Raw genomic sequence first — 21,670 nt, forward strand, 5'->3', positions numbered from 1 at the left:
TTTTGTGTTACCGGCACGCCGGCATGAATGAGTCTTGTTGAGCCTGTTGGTTTATACGGAAATCGAAGATGCCTGTTTGGTAACAGCAATGGCAAAAATAAAAATGGACGCCTTTCTGATCACCCTGCTACATTGATGTGAATGGCATTATCCCTTCTACTCCTATTCTATTTCTATAGGCGGACTTCTCTCTCTCTTTCTCGAACAGAATGCGTTTCAATCCGTTAATTCAAAGTAGATCGACATCTGAAAATGAATTTCCTTTGGGAAATGGTCTTTGACTTTCCAATTTAAATATGTCACTTGCAATATTGGAAATATTGGAAATATATATATATATATATATATATATTATCTGAAAAATGATTTCTGCAGTCCCCGACCTGACACATTAACAGATTATACTGTTATTGTTTCATGTTAGATGAGGTCAATTGCATTTATACATCTAATATACAAGAAGCTGCATCTTTCAATAAAGGTCAGATTTGCTCTGTACATACAAAACAAACTCGCATATAATACCTCTTTGACAAGTAATGACAGGACTTCATTAGCGTCAACAGGACTATTTTCGCTGTCTACTTTAACAAAATGTTATCTAATGAACCATAGTGCTTGTCCCCTTTGAACCCGGTTAGAAAATGTCACTGACAATGTCATTCCTGTATGTCGACACTTCTTTTATTTTCGATGCTGGGAACATGCTGCTCTTGTGAAACCTTTTTGTTGTTCCTCAATATGCAAATTCCCATCTGGCGTGATTATCTCTGTGACCTCTGGGAAAACAAAATCCTTGGTGCTTTGATCTCAAATCCCCAAAAGTTACTTTGTTAGGGTTGCCTAACAACCTCAGTTAGTTTGCCTAACAACCTCAGTTAGGAAACCCTACCATACTGTATAATGAATTATAATAAGAAAGCTTCCACAAACACATTCATGTGTCTGGATGAACTCGAGGGAATGTGCTTAAAGGGATGCAAAGGACACCCAGAATATTGATCTCAACCATTAAACTAAAAAAAATCAGTATCTAGTGTTTCAATATTACACTTGCGGTAAGCATTATATAGAACACAGAGCGAGTCTTTCCCCCTACAGTTTATACAAATGGAGACTCTTGACTCTGGCCTCTTGGTGATATATAACCCTCTTCTTTTCAAAATGGCTGCAATGACTGGCATTATTTTATGTTGCTGTATTTCTTTCCATTGTTTTAATTTTCTCTCTTTTCACTGTGTTGCTTGAGGCTGGTCTTCATATGGCAAGTAGCTTCAAAGTCAGGGGCATTAGTCTCAGATTCATCGAAGCAGAGACATAAGCTCCATTTTGTTGCTGAAGGTCTTTCTTTGAGGGTTTATATCTTTAAGACCAATCCAGAAAGGTCTTCATCAACTTCTTGGGTATTAAGACGACATTTACAGCAATTACAAAAGCAGGTTGCCATTTCGGCCCCACGCACAGCGCCATTGATTTATGGATACGCAGCAGAGTCGAGGTCAATAGATTATAACTGGCACAAATCTCAGTCAGATGAAGGATCAAAGAGTCAGGCTGACTAAAATAACATATTCAACTACGCAACCCCTCTGCTCTTGCACGCTCTCTGCTACTCGGAGACGGACAGTGGGGATGGCTGATTAACGAGGGGCACGCAGTTTCTCTTTTTGCTAACAAGGGGGTGGCATCCCCTCCTCCCAGTGGGGTGTGACAGGCTTTTTTTTCTGCACAACAATATCTTCCTATTTCGTTTAATTTTTTTATCATGCATTTCAAATTGTTTCTACCTTGTGTAAATCATAACTATTATAAATGTTGGATGCAAACGTTTATGAATATAAAGCTGCAAAGTAGTCGGGCTATATAAAGACTGAAGGCCATGATGCAGCAACATATAAATCTGTGTAATTTTACAGAAATATCAATTCATTCCAATTGATTTACTGCGATTAATGGCTATGCCACACATCATTTTTACAGTACAATCTTGGTGAAGTGTTCTCGGTTAGCTCGCCAGGCGCAATAGGTCACCATCTATTCATCCCCAGGTTTTAGAAGCAAATATGTTGTGGAAGCTGTGCCACTTTCATCACCCAGATGACTTTAAGAAATACATATAATAAATGCAGTCTCTTAAACCAGCAAACATGCATAAGACTGAGTTTACCAAAGAAAATATTCATACTGTGTTTGTGTGTCATCCCGGTTCAGCGTATTGCAGTGTGTCTGCGTGCGCTGTAATAGGAAAAGAGAATAGAAGGGGTTATTGCATGACACAAGCGTTGCACAGCAGCAGCCGTGGAAGGTGAAGGTGGCCTCTGGTTTATGAATTTGCAGTGATGTCAGAACAGAGGCATATTAGGCACCTGCAACAACCAAAATGGCTCCATTTTATTGTTTATGACTCTCAATGGCAAAATTTGAAAGAGAGAGAGAGGGGTGATGTAGGGGAACAGTGAAAAACAATGACAAATGAAACAGGGGGAAAAAACCCCGATAGAAAGCAAGTGATGCAGAATTATTAAAGTCTGTTCGAACCCTTAAAGGAAATAAATGAGATCAACTGCTTGTGACAGATGCTTCTACTTTGAAGATGGACGGCAGAGAGGTAAACGAGATGGGAGGGAAGAAGCCGTTGTCGTGTGCGTGATGGGGGGGATGTGTCACACTGGACGCCCGTAAGGTCGGCATCAATCTTTCATTGTCATAAACCCCACATGAGTTATAGTCGTGACCGGAGGAGATGCGGATGAATGAGGGGACTAGGAAATAATCAGACACAAATGGGGACTCTAGCAGATAGAGGAAACAGTGGGTTGTCAGGGGAGTCGATTGTGGGAGGGTGAATCGGAAAAGTAATTGAAACCGGTCAGTACCCCGATAACAGCTGCTAATAACAGATTATTGCAGAAGTTCTCTGACGCCTTATTTTTAAACCGTTATGATGAGAGGAAACGAGACAGAAGATGGAAAACTATAAGACTCGGGTCGCCTGAAAACAAGATGTGGCTCATCTGCGCAGGTTAATGTCTGGCAGCAGCGAGCTCAGTGACAGCAACAGTTAGGGCGAGTGATTAAATTAATTAAAGATGATAATTAATCCTGGAAGATGTATGCACACTGACATACAGACTGGCTAAGGCAGCTAATTGCTTTGTTGGTCACCGAGCATCTCCAGACGAGTAAGAACAGGAAGTTGGAGTCGTCTAAGTTGGTCATTTATTTCATTCCTCCTCTGTGTTTTTTCAACTATTGGACATTTCAACTATGGAGGTTGATTAGTTTCTACAGCTGTTACTACACGTTACATTCGTTCATTTTCTTCACCTGGTTATAGAGTGTCAGAATGCGCCGTCGGACTGGCCTCATTCAGACGAATCAGAGGTTTGAACGTGGCCTTTGTCCTGTTAGACAACAATGGAGCTCTGTGGCACAAATATATATCATTTATGTATCGCTTAGGCAACACGGGCGATACTTCGTTCGTGGGATCAATTCATGGTTTTGGTCTTTTCATGGGATTCGTTGACATCAACAGGTGGAGACCATGTTCTATATTAATACATTGCCACGCCCCATATCTGAACGATGTTTCCTCGTGTCAACAAAGCCCTCTTCACACCTATTTATTATGTTTTCTTGGCCTCCGGACCTGAAGCAGAAGCGCGTGTCTCCCCGGGGCAGGCTGTCAGCGTCAATAATGCTGGTAGTCATTGTTCTGCAGCAGCGCACAGGAATGTGGAGCAAACTGGAAGTGTTTGCCACATTTTAAGTACACTGTGGCCAACGAGTGCAGCACCTGTTCAGAGCCATTGTCACAGGAAGGAGGCCGGCAGGAGGGTATTGGATGAAAATTACTCGCTGTACAAATGTGATTGCATCACACTAACAGGAATATGACAGGACAATAGGTATACGAGTAAAGCAGAAAATGGAGAGAGCGGTGGAAGGGAGCGTGGGCGAGGTGATTGACAGTTTAAAGTGGCGAGTTCCTGTTAAAGTTGGACTGAAATCAATGCAAGAGAAATGTTGCCCTTCCGGAGGCAGAGCAGTGTATAAAAACGGGGCAGAATACAAATCACAGGAGCCGAGTTCACTCACTGAAAGCTGCTCCAGAGGTGTGTGAATGCATTACCACGGAGACAGGAGATGTGTCTGGAAAACATCGGAGCTGCAGCGTGTGCACGGCTCCGCTGACATTAATGCAACATAGAAGATCTTCTGTTTTCTGGCATAGCAAGGACATTTTCTTTGTGGATGAGACAAATCATTTCACAGAAGATTTCCTTGACAGCTGTGTGGAATCTGAAGGACACTGTGGTATAACAGTGGGGAAATACAGTGGAAAATACCGACAGCTGTTTCCCGTAACGGCTGCCATAGTTAACAATTATCTCCTTTTGTCTTGCTTTCTAAAAATTGTAATGAAATTGTAATGATTTCAACGGGGAGCCTTTCTTTATTAAAACCAAAGGGGCAGAGGCGAGCATCATGCGCAAACTTGGCTTCAGTGGCAAATAGAAGGAACGCTAACAAGCCGCCATTCAGAATCTGCTAAACGAGCAATCTGAGCGTTGCTTTGTAACTGGTAGAAAAAGCAACCAGCTAAAGTTTTTATTGTAAACCGGCAGCTTGTTAGGACTCAGAATACAGCTGTCGTAACGTCACAAGCTCTGTCGGCTTTTTGCATGTGTGTGTATATATATATATATATGCACAGCAATTATAGGAATATAACATAAAAAGGAAGAAATATGTCAACTGGAGTGAATCAAAGTCTGTGCCGGTTTTCTGTCATGGACTAGATGGGTCAAGGTTGCGGTTTGTGTTGCCGTAACAACCCTGCATCATGTGCTGGCTGCCATGGCGATGCCTCAAAAATAGAGTAGAGGAAAATCATTGTCGATTCCTGGGTCGGTGGCTAGAAAGAGAGGCAGGCTGTCATGGTACTGTCATTTGATCCCGGACAAAGGGGACATAAACATTCCTGTACACAACTAAACATTGTTTGACTGAGAACAACACACAAAGATATTTGTGAAGAAGTCAAATTGCTTTGGTCCTTTGTTAGTAACAGACCACACTAGAAAAGGTGCCACACAGTGTCAATAGTAGCATTGCATCCAACAATAATTTTTATTATTGGCTACTCTGCTGATTATTTTCTCAATTAATCGACTAACACTTTTATTCTACCGAATGTCAGAAAATAATGAAAGAATTCCAAAAAGCCAGTGGACCCAAACTATATACTGTTTGCATTTTAGATTAACAAAGGACCGGAGCATCAGTCGGTCATCAAAAAGGTTGCTAATAATTTTTCTGCCGATTGACTAATAATTGCTGCATAAGAATGCACCAGCATTTGTCTTTAAAGCCCAGTATGATTTAATGATTTAATCAGCCATTCATACTTATTAGTGTCCGTTAAATTATTTTGATCTCTTCTCAGCAACAGTCTTGTGAAAGGCGTCCATAAGTTTCACCACAAATATCCACATTTGATTTGTCTCGTCCTATTGAATCACTGATCTTTTTATTGAGCTGATGACATTTGGCTATTTAAGTCATATTTCCTCACACACAGATTTCTTCTTGTGGGACACATGCACACACAAATTGTTGTCCTGAAAACACACAATAATCGGATTAACTCTCAGCTAAACTCACTTTCATATGTTGTCTCAATGAATATATCGCTACTTAAAAACACGACGATGTGACATCTTGCCACCTGGTGGCATTCTGTCGCAGGTTTTAGCGAATATGCCCCACAGACACGCGATCATCTGGTACCGTTCAGTACCGAGCAGCAGACACACAAACGGGACGGAGCAGAAACTGGTTCCACATTTGCACATTCGTCCCTTGTGATGGAGTCGAAGACAAACTGAGCAAGAGGAGGAAGATTGAGATTCAAATGTGTAAAATGAACCGAGAGCTGCTGGAGATCAGTACATACAAAATAAAAAAAAGAAACGTGTTTGGGCTGAGGCGGGGTAGACTGAGGCAAGAGAAGAGGAAATAAGAATAAAAGAAAGGGGAAGAAGATCAAAGTGGGCAAGGAGAGGAGGATTAAAGATGTCAATATGGTCAATGGGGCTAATGGCAGTCAATTCAATTCTGTCTCTTCTCTTTCTTCTCTCTCTCTCTCTCTGTCGACAGGTATATCGCAGAACAAGAAGCCGGACGTCTGGCACACACATCGAAACTTGGTGTTATTGCCGCAGAAAGACAACAGTGAGTGTGTGCAGGTGAGTTAAGCAGGTGTTTATTTGGCATTAGATAAAGATGGGCAGACAGCTGGCATAAAGTGGGATTACAGTTTAGCAGAGTAGAGCTGAGCAGCACTCACCTCAAGAAACCAGCCTCATGAAAGTTACACAGCTATCCAATACGAAGCGTGCACACAAACACACACACACACACACACACACACACCGGCACAGCTGTAGAACACAATTAAATTAGTGCAACTGGCAGATGGTGTGCTAACCTGGCTCAACACCATACGCGCATTAAATCGCTGACACAAAGACATAGTTGCATAACACACACACACACACACACACACACACACACATACACACACACACACACACACACACATACACACACTCTGGGATGCAGGACAGATGCTGCCCTCACCCTTTTTCCCGTCGCCCTCGCAAAGCCAGCTGGAGAGAGGATGAGATTTGGGGCTGATTGGTTTTGTCTTTTTTTCCCATCGCAGCCTTTGCACATCACTCCATTCTCCACTGTTCCCTTTCCTTGGCACAGCTTCGTCCCCGGATGAGCCGTCGTCATAAAAATCGTTCCCCCGGAAGGACAACGGACATTCCGCTTGGGGGGCTTTGATTACTTCTCCCAAAGTCATTTTTGCCTTTTATCTTTTCTTTTTTCTTCTCTGGGAACAGAGCGGAGCGATAAAAATATTTCCAGATCCACTACAGAACTGACGTCGAGAAGGTGATGGTGGCGAATGCTGTATTGGTACAGCGTCACCACTCTCTGAGGGAGTTTTTGTTGGTTATCACATTAAGATTTCATAATTCATCACAAAGAGTTGAAGGTTTCTATCCCGACTTTTTAAAAGTTTGGGTCTGAGGAACGTGCTTCTGACGAACTCCAGAAACTCTTTCACCAAGAAGCTCTCAGAGCCTCAGCGAAACAGCCAGGCACAGACAATGGACTGACGGAGGGTGAAAGAGGAGAGCCCTTGAGAGGAAGAGAGGCAAGGGAGAAAGAAAAGCTGAAAGTAGGGTAAAAAAACTAAACAGAAGAGAGAACACTGAGAGAACGACGGATGACGGAGTAACCGAGCAGCGAAGGAGAAAAGAGAAGAAGAAGAGAGATGATTTCTTTTTCTTTTCGGTCTAGGTTGACTGGAGACATGATGGAACACCCTTCAGGCTAGACCTCCTCCCTTCTACCGCTCCTCCTCCCTCTCCTCCTCCACCGGTCTCCCCTCCCTCTCTCCGCTGCTCTCAACTAGTCTGCCAGCTTTCTTTGGCGACGTCGCTTCAGTGCAACGAAAGAGAGAGAGAGAGAGAGAAAAAGGGAGAAGGCAGAGCGCCGGAGCTCGTGCTCAGATGGCAGAGACAGCGAGAAGGACCTGCAGCATGCGCCGGGTACCGGGTTTCACTGAAGATGGACACCGCAGTTAATCCTAAAAACGAAAGCAGGAGGGGAAAGAGAGAGGTACATGTCAAGGCGGTGGAAGCCATAAGAAAGTAAAGGGGGGTGGGAATGTGTGTGTGTGGCGAGACGAGCTCAAAGCTGTGAAACGAGAGAGGGAGAGAATCCAGCGGGAGACGGAAAGCGGAGGAGCATCGCTGAGCACACAGCTTGACTGTGAGACAAATTGACTCCGCCAGAGTCTGATATAGTGATATAGTGAGTGACCTTGTGGTCCAAGGTGTCAGTCAGGGGGTCGACCCAATCACGCTGACCAGGTCTTGGTGGTCGTTGCGTAGAGGCGGCAGCGCAGGAGGTGGCGGTGGGCTGTGGACAGTGGCAGGCTCAGGGGTGGGAGCGTGGCCATGGGGGGGCCGCATCCCGTCCTCCACCCTGCACCGGGACAGGCGCTGGGGCTGGGGGTTCTGGGGCGGGAGTTCATCCAGGGGAGCCCCCAGAGTCTCTGAGCTCAGGCCATGGCTGAGCGGGGGGACGCTTGCTGCGGCAGGAGGTGGAGGTAGTACCGTGGCTGGAGGCGGGGCGGAGAAAGGAGGCAGGGCAAGATGCTCCCGCAGGGTCTGGGTTCTCCTCGGCTCACTGGCTCTCATCTTCCTCACCTCTCTCTTCTTCTCCGTCTCGCTCCGCGGGGGCGTCGGCTTCAACTACCTGGAGCCGCCTGGGTGGGAGGAGTCGAGGCGGGTGAAGCTAGTGCCCAGCTACGCGGGCGCACACAGGCTGTCACCGGCCGAGACCTCGCAGCCGAAGACATGTGCCTGCCCACGCTGTGTCGGAGACCCCGGCGTCTCAGACTGGTTCGATGAGAACTACGACCCTGATATCTCACCCGTTTGGACCAGAGACAACATCCAGCTGCCCTCTGATGTCTACTACTGGTGGGTGGTAAGTAACAATATAATTTCACTTTACATGATCGGTTGTGACAAAATTCAGTGTGGTGTCAAGTAGGGCTGCAAATTATTTTAGAAGAATTCTACCGTTTTTTACATTTTGTACCTTCAAACCCACCATTTGCGTGTATGGTAAAGAGGGGTAAGTCATATATTATATATATATATATATATATATATATATATATATATATATATATATATATGTATATATTTATATATATTAGAACACTAACAGATCTCTCTCCATCCTCCATCCTCCTCATCTTTCCTTGTCACTGAGCCAACCAATCCCCTCTTACAAGTAGTACGACATGCTCCTCATGTATCCCTGCCAGTTGTATGTTAATTTCTTGGTGTTCGGCCACCAGGCTTAAACCACGACTGAGTCGTGTCTGAATGCACCAAATTAGAGAAGAACTTGCATCAACACCCCTTCTCAGGGTGTCCCTGTGTGTCCGTCTTAAACCCTAAGTGTCCGGTCATTAGGTCACACAGCAACAGGGAGGTGATGAACCGGGGGACAGAAAGAAGGAGACATAAATGAGGAAATTGGTTTTGACTGGAAAGGAACAGGGGAGATCACATATAGAACAAAGCCAAGAAAGTGGAGTCATGGACTGTAATAATATGAACCAGAGAAACGGAAAGGAAAGAGAACAGGGAAATAAGATATATGGAGAATGGTACTGGGCCATACCAAGCAGGATAAACTCACTGGCCTCTGCAGATATATGAGGGCAGTGTTTCTCTGTTTTTGACCTTGCACTTTCTTGTGAGGGAAGCCTTTCTATCAGTCTGAATCGGAAAGAACATCACATCCCAATTGCACAGAGCCATCTGGTAATTTCATGTGGCCTCGATGCAAATAGCAACTCTACAGAACTCTCTTTTCTTCTCCTGAAAATAAGCTGTCATGTCATGAACGCGTCGTGTCACTCCACAGATTGTTGAATTGTTAGTGGGTTTGACCAAAGGATTTAAACAGATCTTTTTATATTTTACATTGTTTTCAACTGGGAATTTGGTGGGATAATGTTGGGATTTCCCAAAAAAGGTCACAAAATTATTACCACCAGGGAACTGGGCCTTTATTTGGCTTATAGCCTTGTACTTTTGTACACCATGGTGTAAAGGTGAGGAGGAGTTCCAGCTCTTTCTGTTGGGAAATAGAAGATGTCATTCCCTGGCAAAGAGTTTGAGAGGCAGACATCGCTGATGCACAGTGAGACGTAGCTGTGTCAGTGCCCCGCAGTCCATTACCCCACTTTCTTTTCTTTTTCTGTTCACTTGAATTGTTTTTAATCCACTCGACAAACTTTCAGAAGCAAGGAAAACAAAAGATTTTGTGTGTGCATGATTGGCGTATAAATGCTCTTCAAATCAAACCTCCTCCTCCACCTTTACAATGATTTGTTGCGCAATACTCAAGTGATGTTCTAGTTTAGTGACGTCATTTCCACAGTTATGAGTATAAACACTCAACCGCCACTCTTCGTTGATTAAATTAATCGTAACTTTGATTCACTTGGAAAACATTGTTGCTTGTTTTTTTTCTTTGTGATATTTAGAGATGAAACTTTAAGAAAAGCTTGATAAAGGGCTACAAACAGATAAAAGTAGGATGCATAATTCTTTTAATAAATTAATTGTTGGCCACAGGTTGTGTCAGTTTGTTGAGTAAGCTATACAGCAGTTTTACTTGACATTTACTGGATGTAAAGACATTTCTTGGTGTGGTACAACCCCTAAATGTTAATACTTATGTTTAAACTTGGGTAACAGCAGGTGCCATTATTCTCCGAAGTCGCAATTTTGGTTCATAGTCGGTGAAAAACAAAAGTGGTATTGACTTGAAAGTAGGTGCCAGGAAGCGTATACTTTAGGAGTCAGAGGAAGCTGTGAGCAAGGAAGCAAGACACCATTTGCCATGGCTGCCAAAAAAAATTAGAAGTGCCTGAACAACAGCGGGACAGCGTGCCGCCAAGCTGCCTCTGGCTTCATGCGGAGAGACAGAGGCAGAAGAAGGCAAAGGATGGTGGGATTAAGGAGGTTGGAAACACAGAGAGGGAGAGAGAAGAAGAAGAAGAAGAAGAAGAAGAAGAAGAAGAAGAAGAAGAAGAAGAAGAAGAAGAAGAAGAAGAAGAAGAAGAAGAAGAAGAAGAAGAAGAAGAAGAAGAAGAAGAAGAAGAAGAAGAAGAAGAAGAAGAATGCAGAGGGGTAACGGCATGGGAAACAAAATCACGGAGAGTAAAAAGAAAGATTTAGGGGCCTCTGATCAGCACTGATGAGCTGTGTGGCGCCCCAGAGAGACGAAGAGATGAAGAGAGACAAGAGGAGGAGGAGAAACAATAGAGCGAGCCAGTGAAATTAAAGAGAAGGAATTAAACATGGGGCCAAGGAGACTGCTGGAGAGGATGCATGAAGGAAAATGTAAGCGAATGAGATCTGTCAGGAAAAGCAAATTAAGGCCGATTGCGGGTGAAAAGGAAGTGGTGACAAAGGAGTGGGAAAAGGAAGACTGCTGTGTGGGAGAGAAGGAGAAAAGATGGAGAGGAAATCATGCTCATGGAGAGCAGAGGAGAAGCAAAACCCTGATGGAACTGTGTGTGTGTGTGTGTGTGTGTGTGTGTGTGTGTGTGTGTGTGTGTGTGTGTGTGTGTGTGTGTGTGTGTGTGTGTTGGCTTTGGCAGATTATGTTTTTATGTGTGTTTAGGTGCTGGCATTAGCTGTGTGTTTTGGCTGAGTTATATTCTCTTTGTCAGCCGCTGGTATGCGTCCTCCTTCTCTTTACATCCCACAATGAGGTCATTCAAAACTATGATTCCAAATAAATATATATGAAAATATAAATGAAGAAACAAAGCAAATAGATTGTTCTACTCTCGATTGTGAACATATATGACTTCCCAATGTTTCATTCCTCTAAGAACGAGAACACTCAATTGTTCATGTGTCAATATAACCGATATACTAGGTAGGTTTTGCTGCTGTACACTGGTCAGTCACAGATTCCACCCTTCCAAAGGAAGTAATGGGGGTCTTAATCCACAGGAGGTGGTGGCAGCCCAATCCGAATTGTTCATATAGATTTTTTTTAAATCCGTCAACTGATAAAAATCGTTACGAACAGAAACTTTTCTAATCTGAGTGTTTTTATTTTTTCTATTTGTTGCCAAAATTCGCAATTCAAGACAAAAACAAAGTATTGCAATGGATGTCTCTAGTCCCAAATGGGGATGGGCCCCAATGAAGACAAACAGAAGGATTAGAATTGCATTTAGGTCATTTTCAAACTAGCCGAAGAGGAAACCGTGATTAAAAGTAGTTTTTTTTTTTGCACAGAAAACAAATCGCTTTACATTCATGGTACTTATACTTATCCATTAAGGGCAAAATCCCTACAGCATCATCTTCCTCCTCTCTTAGTCTTTCTTTCAACTCTCTCATTTCAACTTCCCTTGCTGCTCTTCTGCTCCTCCCCTCTTTACATTCCATGCTTTTTGTTTTTGATCCACCTTCTATTAATTCTGGCAGAGCGAGACAGGAGAGAGACATGCTGTCATCTCCGCTGTCACTTTTGTGCAGAGCAGAACTCTGGGTACAACTCACTGTTACACGGACGGTGTAAAAAGTAAACTTTTCTGGAAAGACACAACAACCCTTTGGGACTGTGCTGTCTCTGGAATAATCCATTTATTTACAGTGGGAAAGAAAACATTTGGTGGGAGTGAGAAGTTGACAGGATGGACTTTCCCACACTCCTCGCTTTCTTTTTGATGATTTTCATCCCTTCCCCCAACCCCCCCCCCCCCCCCCCCCCCCCCCACGGCCCCGACATCTGTTTTTTTCTTTCTTTTGTTAAATCAATTTGTTTTTGACATGTGAGCAGCAGTGCTTCTGCTCCTCTGACCACTCACCCAGTCTGTCAGTCTGACACATGTCTGTTACCTGAACACACACACACACACACACACACACACACACACACACACAGATATGATTGCACATGAATGCATGCGTACACACGTCCACGGCCACACGGGAAAATAACTCAAAATCAAATCTGTCGCATCCAATTTGTCTGAAAACCACACATGCTAACCCCACTTTCTCCCTCTCTTCTGTCTCTATAGATGTTACAACCCCAGTTTAAACCCCACAGCATCCAGCAGGTGCTGCTGAGGTTGTTCCAGGTATGTATTATATTATTAATTCACCTTTCCATTATCTGAGCACTTTCAAATCAGCCTTCACACTCTTGGACAAAGGATGAAGGGGAACAGATTGTCTTAATTAGACTGTAGGTTTAATCATTGATACGGCTCATCCTTTATTTATTTATCTGGATTTGTTTTGTTTTTTGTGTTCAGTCCAATGCAGCGCAGTGCTTTCACATGAGGCTGAATGTTTCTACAACTCAGCGTCGCTCCTTGAGGGCCGAAGGGCCTCATCTATTTTTAATTTCTCATTAAGAATTCACCCCAGTAGTGAGAGCAAGGATGTGTTTTTACTATCAAGTCTGAGCTGCCGTTTGGGTTGTTTACATGTCTCTTGCTGTTCTAGTGCTGGTGTCCTATTTCATTTCCTGTGTCGCTTGAATCCAGTCTGATTAAGTAAGTCACCGCTGTACTCGCAGGTGATTCCTGGAAGGTCGCCGTACGGCTCGTGGGATCCAGGACGCTGCCTGCGCTGCGCCGTGGTGGGGAACTCCGGAAACCTCCGCGGGGCCGGATATGGGGCGACCATTGACGGACACAACTACATCATGAGGTGAGGGTGATGGATGCAATGGATAGCTGGGAGAGATAGAGACCAGAGACCGCTTATGAGATATGGAGGAGGAGGAGGAGGAGGAGGTGGAGGAGGAGGAGGAGGAGGAGGAGGAGGAGGAGGAGGGTTGCGGAGAGCACACGGTGCCATTCTAGTTACGTCAAATAACATTGTGTGTGTGAACTTGAGAGAAGTATTTCCAAAGAAGCGGACAGCAGAAGTGTGTCTGACACCACATTTGATCTCGCCGTTTAATGCTGTCCTCTATTCAGCTCCCCCACCGGTTGACAGAGATGTCACCTGACTCGTGTGAGGTCACCACAGAGAGCTTTATGTCCCTAAGAAGCAGAAACGTATAGATTGTGCCTCTCAGGTACACGCCCGCACAGAGAGGCACATCAATCCTTTTGTCTAAATCTACCCCCCCCCCCCCCGCCCCGGCTTTTTTTTTTCATGCAGCAGTGATGGATCACAGTGCCTGATTGTTGTCAGTTGGCATGAACACACAGCTATATGTTGTTTCCTGCAGCGAGCGTGTGCTTGTGGCAGGAATGACTGGTATTTTGTGTTTCTGTGCAGCGTATAGCATCCATTAGCGTTGCACTCTCAGCAGACCTGTGTGGGAAGCCTGCACAACTTCCATCTCCTGTTACAGGAACTCATTACTGTGGTTGGATTCTCATTTGATTTAATTATCAGCTTTGTCACAACAGGCCCACTTACCACTCACCACCAGCATCGCCCACCTCCTCTCAATCTGTCTTTTTCCTCCCGCTATCTAAAAGTGTGTTCACTGACATATGGGAAGGCACTCTCAGTGGCCCTTTTCTTTTCATGTGCACCTCCGTCCTGGGTATATAAACAGCTCACTCCTCCAGACAATGAGTCAGATTTACTGTACATACAGGAAATGTCTGAACTACACAGATTTACATTATTTAATACAATGTGTTGCTGGAAAGTCCTGAAACTTATTATTTTCATATTGACTCAAATGACCTTGACTACTGTGAGCTGGTGTGCTGGTAGTGACAAACCCACAGTGAATTATCAACACAACTAGCTGGTGAACATATTGGATTGTTCGGCAGTTAAAGTGCAGGACATTTCCCTCGGCAGACCAAGACAGAGCAAAAAGGAAATGAAGAATGCACTTTTATGGTGACCGAACACTTCAAATGAATGCAAATGTTGGTCCGTGTCTGCTAGATGTGTACATACTGTAAGCAGTTATGTGTTAACACTTTGGCCACATCGATTTAGAGCTACTCCTTTAAAAGTTTGTTCCAAAAACATTCATAATCAAGTCAGCTTGAAATTAGATCCTTTGAAACTGTGTTTGGCACCTATTCAACTACGATGGAAGCTCACACAAAGACTTACACCTCTTATGTTGTCCCCCCTTTGCTCCCAGGATAAACCTGGCCCCCACGGTGGGCTACGAAGAAGACGCCGGCAGCCACACCACTCACCACTTCATGTACCCGGAGAGCGCCAAGAATCTGGCGGCCAACGTCAGCTTCGTCCTGGTTCCCTTTAAGACGCTGGATCTCGTCTGGATCACCAGCGCGCTGTCCACCGGCCAGATTCGATTGTAAGAAGAGACACATGCACACACACACACACACACACACACACACACACACACGAGAGTGCACACAAACATAAAATTAATTCTGGACACATACTGCACACAATGTAGGGACACAAAAATGTAGGCATCCACCGTTTGACCTTAGGGCACAAAGACACACGAGTATAGTTTAAGGGAGTAAAGACTCATTTTATATAAACACACACACGGACACAGAGAAGAGAGTTTCCGTGCTGAAACAATGTGTCAGCCTTCTATCATCCAGAATACATAGCAATCACATAAAGTGCTGATTGAATGTGTTTAATATCAATGTTTCTCTCTCTCCCTCCCTCTCTCAGTACCTACGCTCCTGTGAAGCAGTTCCTCCGTGTAGATAAAGACACGGTGTGTATTTTCAACGCGCATTGCAATTGCTTTTGGCCATTCTTACACACTCAGTATTACGACAACACATTGCCGCCACACATACACACACACAATTATATGATCCCCTCCCCATTGTCGATGAGGGCTTACAGTTAGATTATAAATCATCCCATTGTTTTAAATAATCTTCTGCTTGCTCTTTAATCCTTGAAAAAAAATACCTCGGAGAGTATTATGAAATCTTTTCTTGAATGTGCAGCAGCTGTGCTTATTTTTCTTACTCTATAAATAATCTGAGTGAAAGCTTAAGGTCTGAAATTCGGAGTAAATTGGATTTACCTCTGCTTGGAATATTTGGAAAAGCATATCCACCATAAGTGGACCTTCCTGAATATGAGGCTGAGGCACAATGCTGATGGAGTTTGGGTTTGATTCTTCACGGTTGGTAGACAGTATATAACCATATCTCTCATCCTCTGCGTTCACCACCCAGGTCCAGATCTTCAACCCAGCGTTCTTTAAATACATCCACGACCGCTGGACCAGGCATCATGGGCGCTACCCCTCCACTGGAATGCTAGTGCTGTTCTTTGCCCTGCACGTCTGTGATGAGGTCAGTCTCTCTCTTTCTTTATCTGCTTTCCCACAACCAGAAACGGTCAATTCTGGCATCATGCTGAAACTACACATCTCTCTATTCCGTCACATTCATTCTGAATAGATACACATTTGTAGAGATGCTCTAATACTATTTTTCCTTCTGAACACCGATGCCGAACCTGAATTTGTGAACCGTCCGATACCGAGTACCAATCTGATACCCGAGGTGTAAAAACAGCACTTTTTCTGGTGGGATTTTCCAGTGTAAAATATTGCCAAATTGCTAAGATTTTGCTAGCTCTGGCTACCGTTACACTCTTCGATATCGCCTGTCTGATCGGTACTGCACATATGCAACTCTTAACAGGGATGAGAAAGATATGAGACAACACATTTGTTAGCTACTTCCTCAGCTTGGAAAAGATACAGAGTCCAAAAAACGTTGATGCGAGTAGCTAACGAGTGATCTAGAGATCTAAATCATGTTGTTGCTCCTGTGTTGCCTAAACTAACAGATAAACTATATCATAACGGCATTTGGGATCGGTGAATCAACTTGCGCACTGGCCATTTTATTTTTACAATCAGGTCTGAGCTGCCAGTTAGGTCGTTTATATGTCTCTTGCTGTTTTAGTGCTGATGTCCCATTTAATTTCCTGTGTCGCTTGAATCCAGTTGGATTGATTCAATCACGGCTAAATTATAAGATATCATGATGGGATCGGTGAATAGACTTGCGTACTGGCCTCGGAACAACTCGACACATTTTAAATTACACACTTGCTTTCCAACCCTCACTCTTCGACTCTCCCCTAGGTGAATGTGTTTGGTTTCGGGGCAGACAGCAGGGGAAATTGGCACCACTACTGGGAACAGAACCGCTACTCCGGAGAGTTCAGGAAGACCGGCGTCCACGACGCCGACTACGAAGCCCAGATCATCCAACACCTGGCCAAGGCTGGCAAGATCACTGTATTCCCTGGGAAATAACCAGCAGATCACCCTGTGCATCTAATGTTCCAACTGTGGTACTGCAACAGACACTATAGAGACTGCTTAGAACGTGTTATGTCCTTGTATTCCCCTACCTGAACCAGTTTGGGATCCCAGGTTGAAAAGTAAACCAAATGCTTCCAGAAAGCGAGACAAAATGGTCACAGAATGGTACCAAACAATGCTATTCCATTCACTTTCCCTTATCTTGGAGAATGTGCCCACCAGTGGAGGCTCTGATTGGAGAACATGGAGGAACCAGGAGCAGGGAACATGTAGATCCCAACATAGTTCTGCTCTCTAGTTGGCTCTTAGTTTTCAAGGTTGGTTTTACCACTAATGGCCAGAGAAGGACTACATATCTCTTTTCCAGGAGCAGCTTCAACTCAGGAGTTAAAAACAAGCGAAGGCTTGTCAGCAGGAACACTCCTGTACAGTTCTTCACCTTCTAAGCACGGCGCACTATACTGTAGGCCTATAGACCACATTGACACGATGGTGTGCTGTTAAACATTTTGAGACTCAAGGATTAATCTTCCATCTCTGACAGGACCCTGGGCCATGACTTCCTTAAGAAAGAATTGATCTTCTCAAATGGAGCCTCACTTGCCACTATCACAAGGATCTTGTCTGACGGTGATGTGTTGTAAAATACTTGATTATAAGATCATAGACGATTGCTGTGAGTTTATAATGTATGACTGTCCTCGACACCTTGCAGCAGACACACAGAAACGGGGTCAAGGCTTTTGCTTTGTGGCCATTCTGACTGACAGATCACTGCAGCACTAGCATGAGACTCAGCGTCTGTAGAGCCAGCTAACCTGGTTTTAAACACCACGCTACAGTCCCCTTTCACATCCAGACACAGGGAGTGTTGGTTTTTACTGCGTGACGCTCTAATGAGGCCAACAGCCTTTCTCCTGGGATTTCATGTTTGGATGGAGGCAGGCTGGAAAAGCCCGGCGTTTCCTCCCCATGTGCTCTGTCAGGTTCTAATTTGGGAGACAAGGACTACAGAGCGAGAGCTGGAGCACGAAGAACCAGATTGACAAAGGAAACACATAATTTGCAACACAGTGAATAGATAAGACGTTGGTCAACTGTTGATGTGCTCAAAATCACATTGACACAAACTGTACCGGGTTCACCACTTGAGCTTTGAAAGGATTGAAACTAAAACAGACCTCGCTCTGTTTCCTTTCCTTTTCACAGACCTGACTCCTGCATCCCAGTGGGATTAGAGACTGTCAGGAGCATTTCGCCCCAGATTAAGACCCATATGATGGGGTGAAAGTAAACCCCATCTGGGAATTATTTTGGCTTCATTAACCACTAGCCCTGGTCCCCACTCAGCCAATTCAAACTTCAGCTATATCCGGAGCCACCAGACGCCTTAGACTTCACCTTTGTACCGCACAAACTGCACTTCCTGTTCTGATTTTCATGTTGATGGCATATCACCCTGCAGATTGCAGACTTCATTCGTTAGTTTTATGTGCTGTTTGGCTTTGAGTTTACACTTTGGCTGGATTGATATTGTTGGCTCAGATTAGATCTTTTTTTTCCACCCAGGTGGCTCGTTAATGTTTTTATCATGATTTGGTAACTTCAAATAATAGCCATTTACATGTTATAGCCTCCATTGTTGGTTATTTATATCTTTAACAAGGAGGCCCAAAATAAAATCAGTCATGGAAGTGCTGCTAGACGGAATATGAAAAACAGAAGTGTTCGTGGAAAAGGGAGAATGTGTGCCACAGAGAGGAAGGAAAATACAAGTATTTGGTTTGACTTGAGGCTGCAAATCCATCCAAAGATGCAAATGCATCCAAAGATGCAAATGCATCCAAAGATGCTGTGATCAAGCAGCAGATGGTGGCTGATAAGGATGAGTGCTCATGGTTCCTACACAGGTCTGGACAATATGGAGAAGCCATGATTGAATAAGACTTTCAGGGTGCGATAAGTAATATTTCTATTGCCCCTTGACACCAAACTAATTCATGTATGCATGGCCTTTAATGCTCATTTAAAACTATAAGAAAACTACACAACTTACTTAAAGTTTACCAGACCTTCACCAATATTTCTTTCTCCTAAAAGGAGTTGGTGTATCATTTTAGTGACTCATAATGTGGTCCACCGTGAGCTGGATTTACATTGATGGCTATGTTTGTGAATAGAAGCTGTTTAGGAACCGTGAGTGCCCGCTGCGTTAGCAGATGCTTCTTTAATCCCAAATAACACCTGTGCATGTGTGAGAACGTGTTGTTAAAAAGTAAAAGGATTTCAATCCCATAGCGCTCACCCTGAGAAAGGTTCAAATGAGGAGGGTCGGGGTGCTATAGTGCCCCTAGCAGGCGATGGGAAGAACTGTTTTCCTCTTCTGCTGATATCAGTTGTTTTATTGGATTTTCTTTGCAGGATTTTGTGTAACCACATGTAACCCTCTTGTATTATCATTGTACTTCATCTTCTATCAATGTTTTCTACCCTACTTTGCACATAATAGATCATATAGGAGGCTTCATTGTCAGGCTGGGCTCACTTTAGGAGTCTCTTTTGCTGAATCTCGACATATTGTTTTATGTTTTTTCTCTCTGTCACACACACACACACACACACACACACAAATTCATGCTTTCGTGCCTTGTCCTTGTCCTGCTGCTGGACATATCCCGCCTACAGCTGCTCCATCGGCAACACACACTGGCTACCTTTGCATTTTTTTAGCTTCACACATGCGACTTTTGGCTGAGAGCTGTGCCTTCTGAGCTTCACACAGACACTAACACACACACACACACACACACACACACACACACACACACACACACACACACAAACACACACACTCTGCCTTCTGCTAGGGGAACAGACGCCTCCCTCCTGCTCTTAACTCACTGCTTTGTGACATTGTTTCCCACCAATCGCTGTAGGCGAAAGGAGAGGATGTAAACCGGTGATGCAGTGTGACTCGCTGTGAATTCACATTCGGACATTTGCTACTTTTATGAGCATCATTTTGAGGTATTGCTGCCTTTTCTAGATAAGATAGACACAGAGGGTCATCCGTTGGATTCGATCCCACAAAGTTGCAGGTAACTGTCCTATTGCTGGTGTTTGTTTTCAACCCCACAGTGACTGTAGCGCAGATGGTGAGGACGACAAAGCGCCTGAAGGCTTAGCCATATCGGGGTACCACTGCCTTCTTGTTATCGCGGAGTTGTCCACTACTGTGGTCCTGTGTCATTAATGTGTGTTCCCCAACTTCAAGAGGAATGTGTAAAATGTTTTGGAGATAACTTGGTTCTCTGGCAGCATTCCTATCACATTCTCGCAGCCTGCAGTGGATAGAAAAGTCGTAATAGTCGGCCATGTCCCAAAACCGGGCGAGTCTCTGTTCAAGCACAGAAAATTAGCATCCTCAATTTCTTTCAATTGTAAACCAGAACATTGTGAGGGGGAAGCAGGGCGATCCCTCTCTCTTGGCCTAAATCAGTGTGGAGGTTTTACGATGCACAACACAGATCTCGTCTGAGAGTGTATACAACCTAGTAGGTTTGTTCTCTGTCGCTGACCCAATACACTGATTTATTTTGGTATAGTTGGAAGCAGCGCCAGTTTTCAGGTGGCTGCATCAGGAACATCAGTCAAGGAACACAAATCGGCTTCGGTTCAGGACCATTTTGGGAAACGTGGTCCTTGTTTGTGTCAGTTAGCCGCACTGAAAACTGTGTGGTTCATGTTCTCTCTTAACGCTGAGAGAAACAAGTCAAACGAAAGCCGACTTGTGTGTTATGTGTCTGTCACAACAACTTAAACCGGACTTATTTTTTGATAAGCGTTGTGTTATTGTTCTATTTTACCAGACTCTTGCAAAACCTCCCCAGAATAACAACCCCATTGTTGTACTTTGCTGTCAGTGGAATCCAGGTTCCCTCCACATCCAGGACTATTTTTACATCGTTTTGTCTGACGCACATTTCAGAAAAGTCACAAACCCCATTTATTGCTTGCTGGAAATGTGTTATTGAGCCTTGTGCAACTGCACAAAGTAGCAGACACCAACAACTCGAGTTTACTGCAGTTTACATTTTACTTGGTCGAAAAGGAGACATTAAAGTTATTAAAGTACATTTTATATTGAAGTCTGAAAGCCAACCTGTTCAGCTCAGACAAAGCTGACTGACATTTTTATTTTTTTACATCTATGTCTAGCATCTCAATTGCATACAGGCATTTACATTTAAAGCAATAGTCTGACATTTTGGGGATGCAAGAGTAATGCTGCGTTCACACAGCGTTTGGTGTAAACGCAGCATGAGGTGACAAGAACGTACCACTCATGTGTTGAGAAAGTTAGCTTACATTAGCATGAAGACGAGAATGAATGGATGAATTAATTAATCCTATTATTAGTTCCACAGTGGGGAAATTATTCTCTGCATTTAACCCATCCTTAGTAATTAAGGAGCAGTGGGCTGCAGTGAAGCGCCCAGGAAACAACTCGGGGTTCAGTGCCTTGCTCAAGGACACTTCGACATGAACTATGGGGAGAACACGAGTTAACCAGCAAGCTAGTCGGTACGGTGGTGACTGCTCCTGGACAAGAAATAGCATAGGGTCACATATCCTGTTAAACTTCAAACACACTTCTGTTTTTGTACAGATTAAACAACCAAGATATAAGGTTTTAAGTAGATAACTACTAGTAGTGCTAGTAGGCTAATTGTTACCTTTGGACTGAGCT

At 44.0% G+C, this 21,670-nt stretch overlaps 1 protein-coding gene across 1 annotated transcript; it reads left to right on the forward strand.

Annotated features, from left to right (window-relative positions):
• Positions 1-5,929: 5,929 nt before the first annotated feature.
• On the forward strand, positions 5,930-19,755 carry st3gal2 (ST3 beta-galactoside alpha-2,3-sialyltransferase 2). Its single transcript, XM_034534664.1, has 10 exons — positions 5,930-5,954; positions 6,166-6,254; positions 7,133-7,202; positions 7,919-8,577; positions 12,722-12,781; positions 13,225-13,358; positions 14,773-14,952; positions 15,294-15,339; positions 15,815-15,934; positions 16,738-19,755. Exons 1-10 carry the CDS (start codon positions 5,930-5,932, stop codon positions 16,909-16,911), a joined length of 1,557 nt encoding a protein of 518 aa, XP_034390555.1. The 3' UTR covers positions 16,912-19,755.
• The last annotated feature ends 1,915 nt before the right edge of the window (positions 19,756-21,670 follow it).

This window comes from Cyclopterus lumpus, chromosome 6, assembly GCF_009769545.1.
Source record: "Cyclopterus lumpus isolate fCycLum1 chromosome 6, fCycLum1.pri, whole genome shotgun sequence".
Classification (NCBI taxonomy): domain Eukaryota; kingdom Metazoa; phylum Chordata; class Actinopteri; order Perciformes; family Cyclopteridae; genus Cyclopterus; species Cyclopterus lumpus.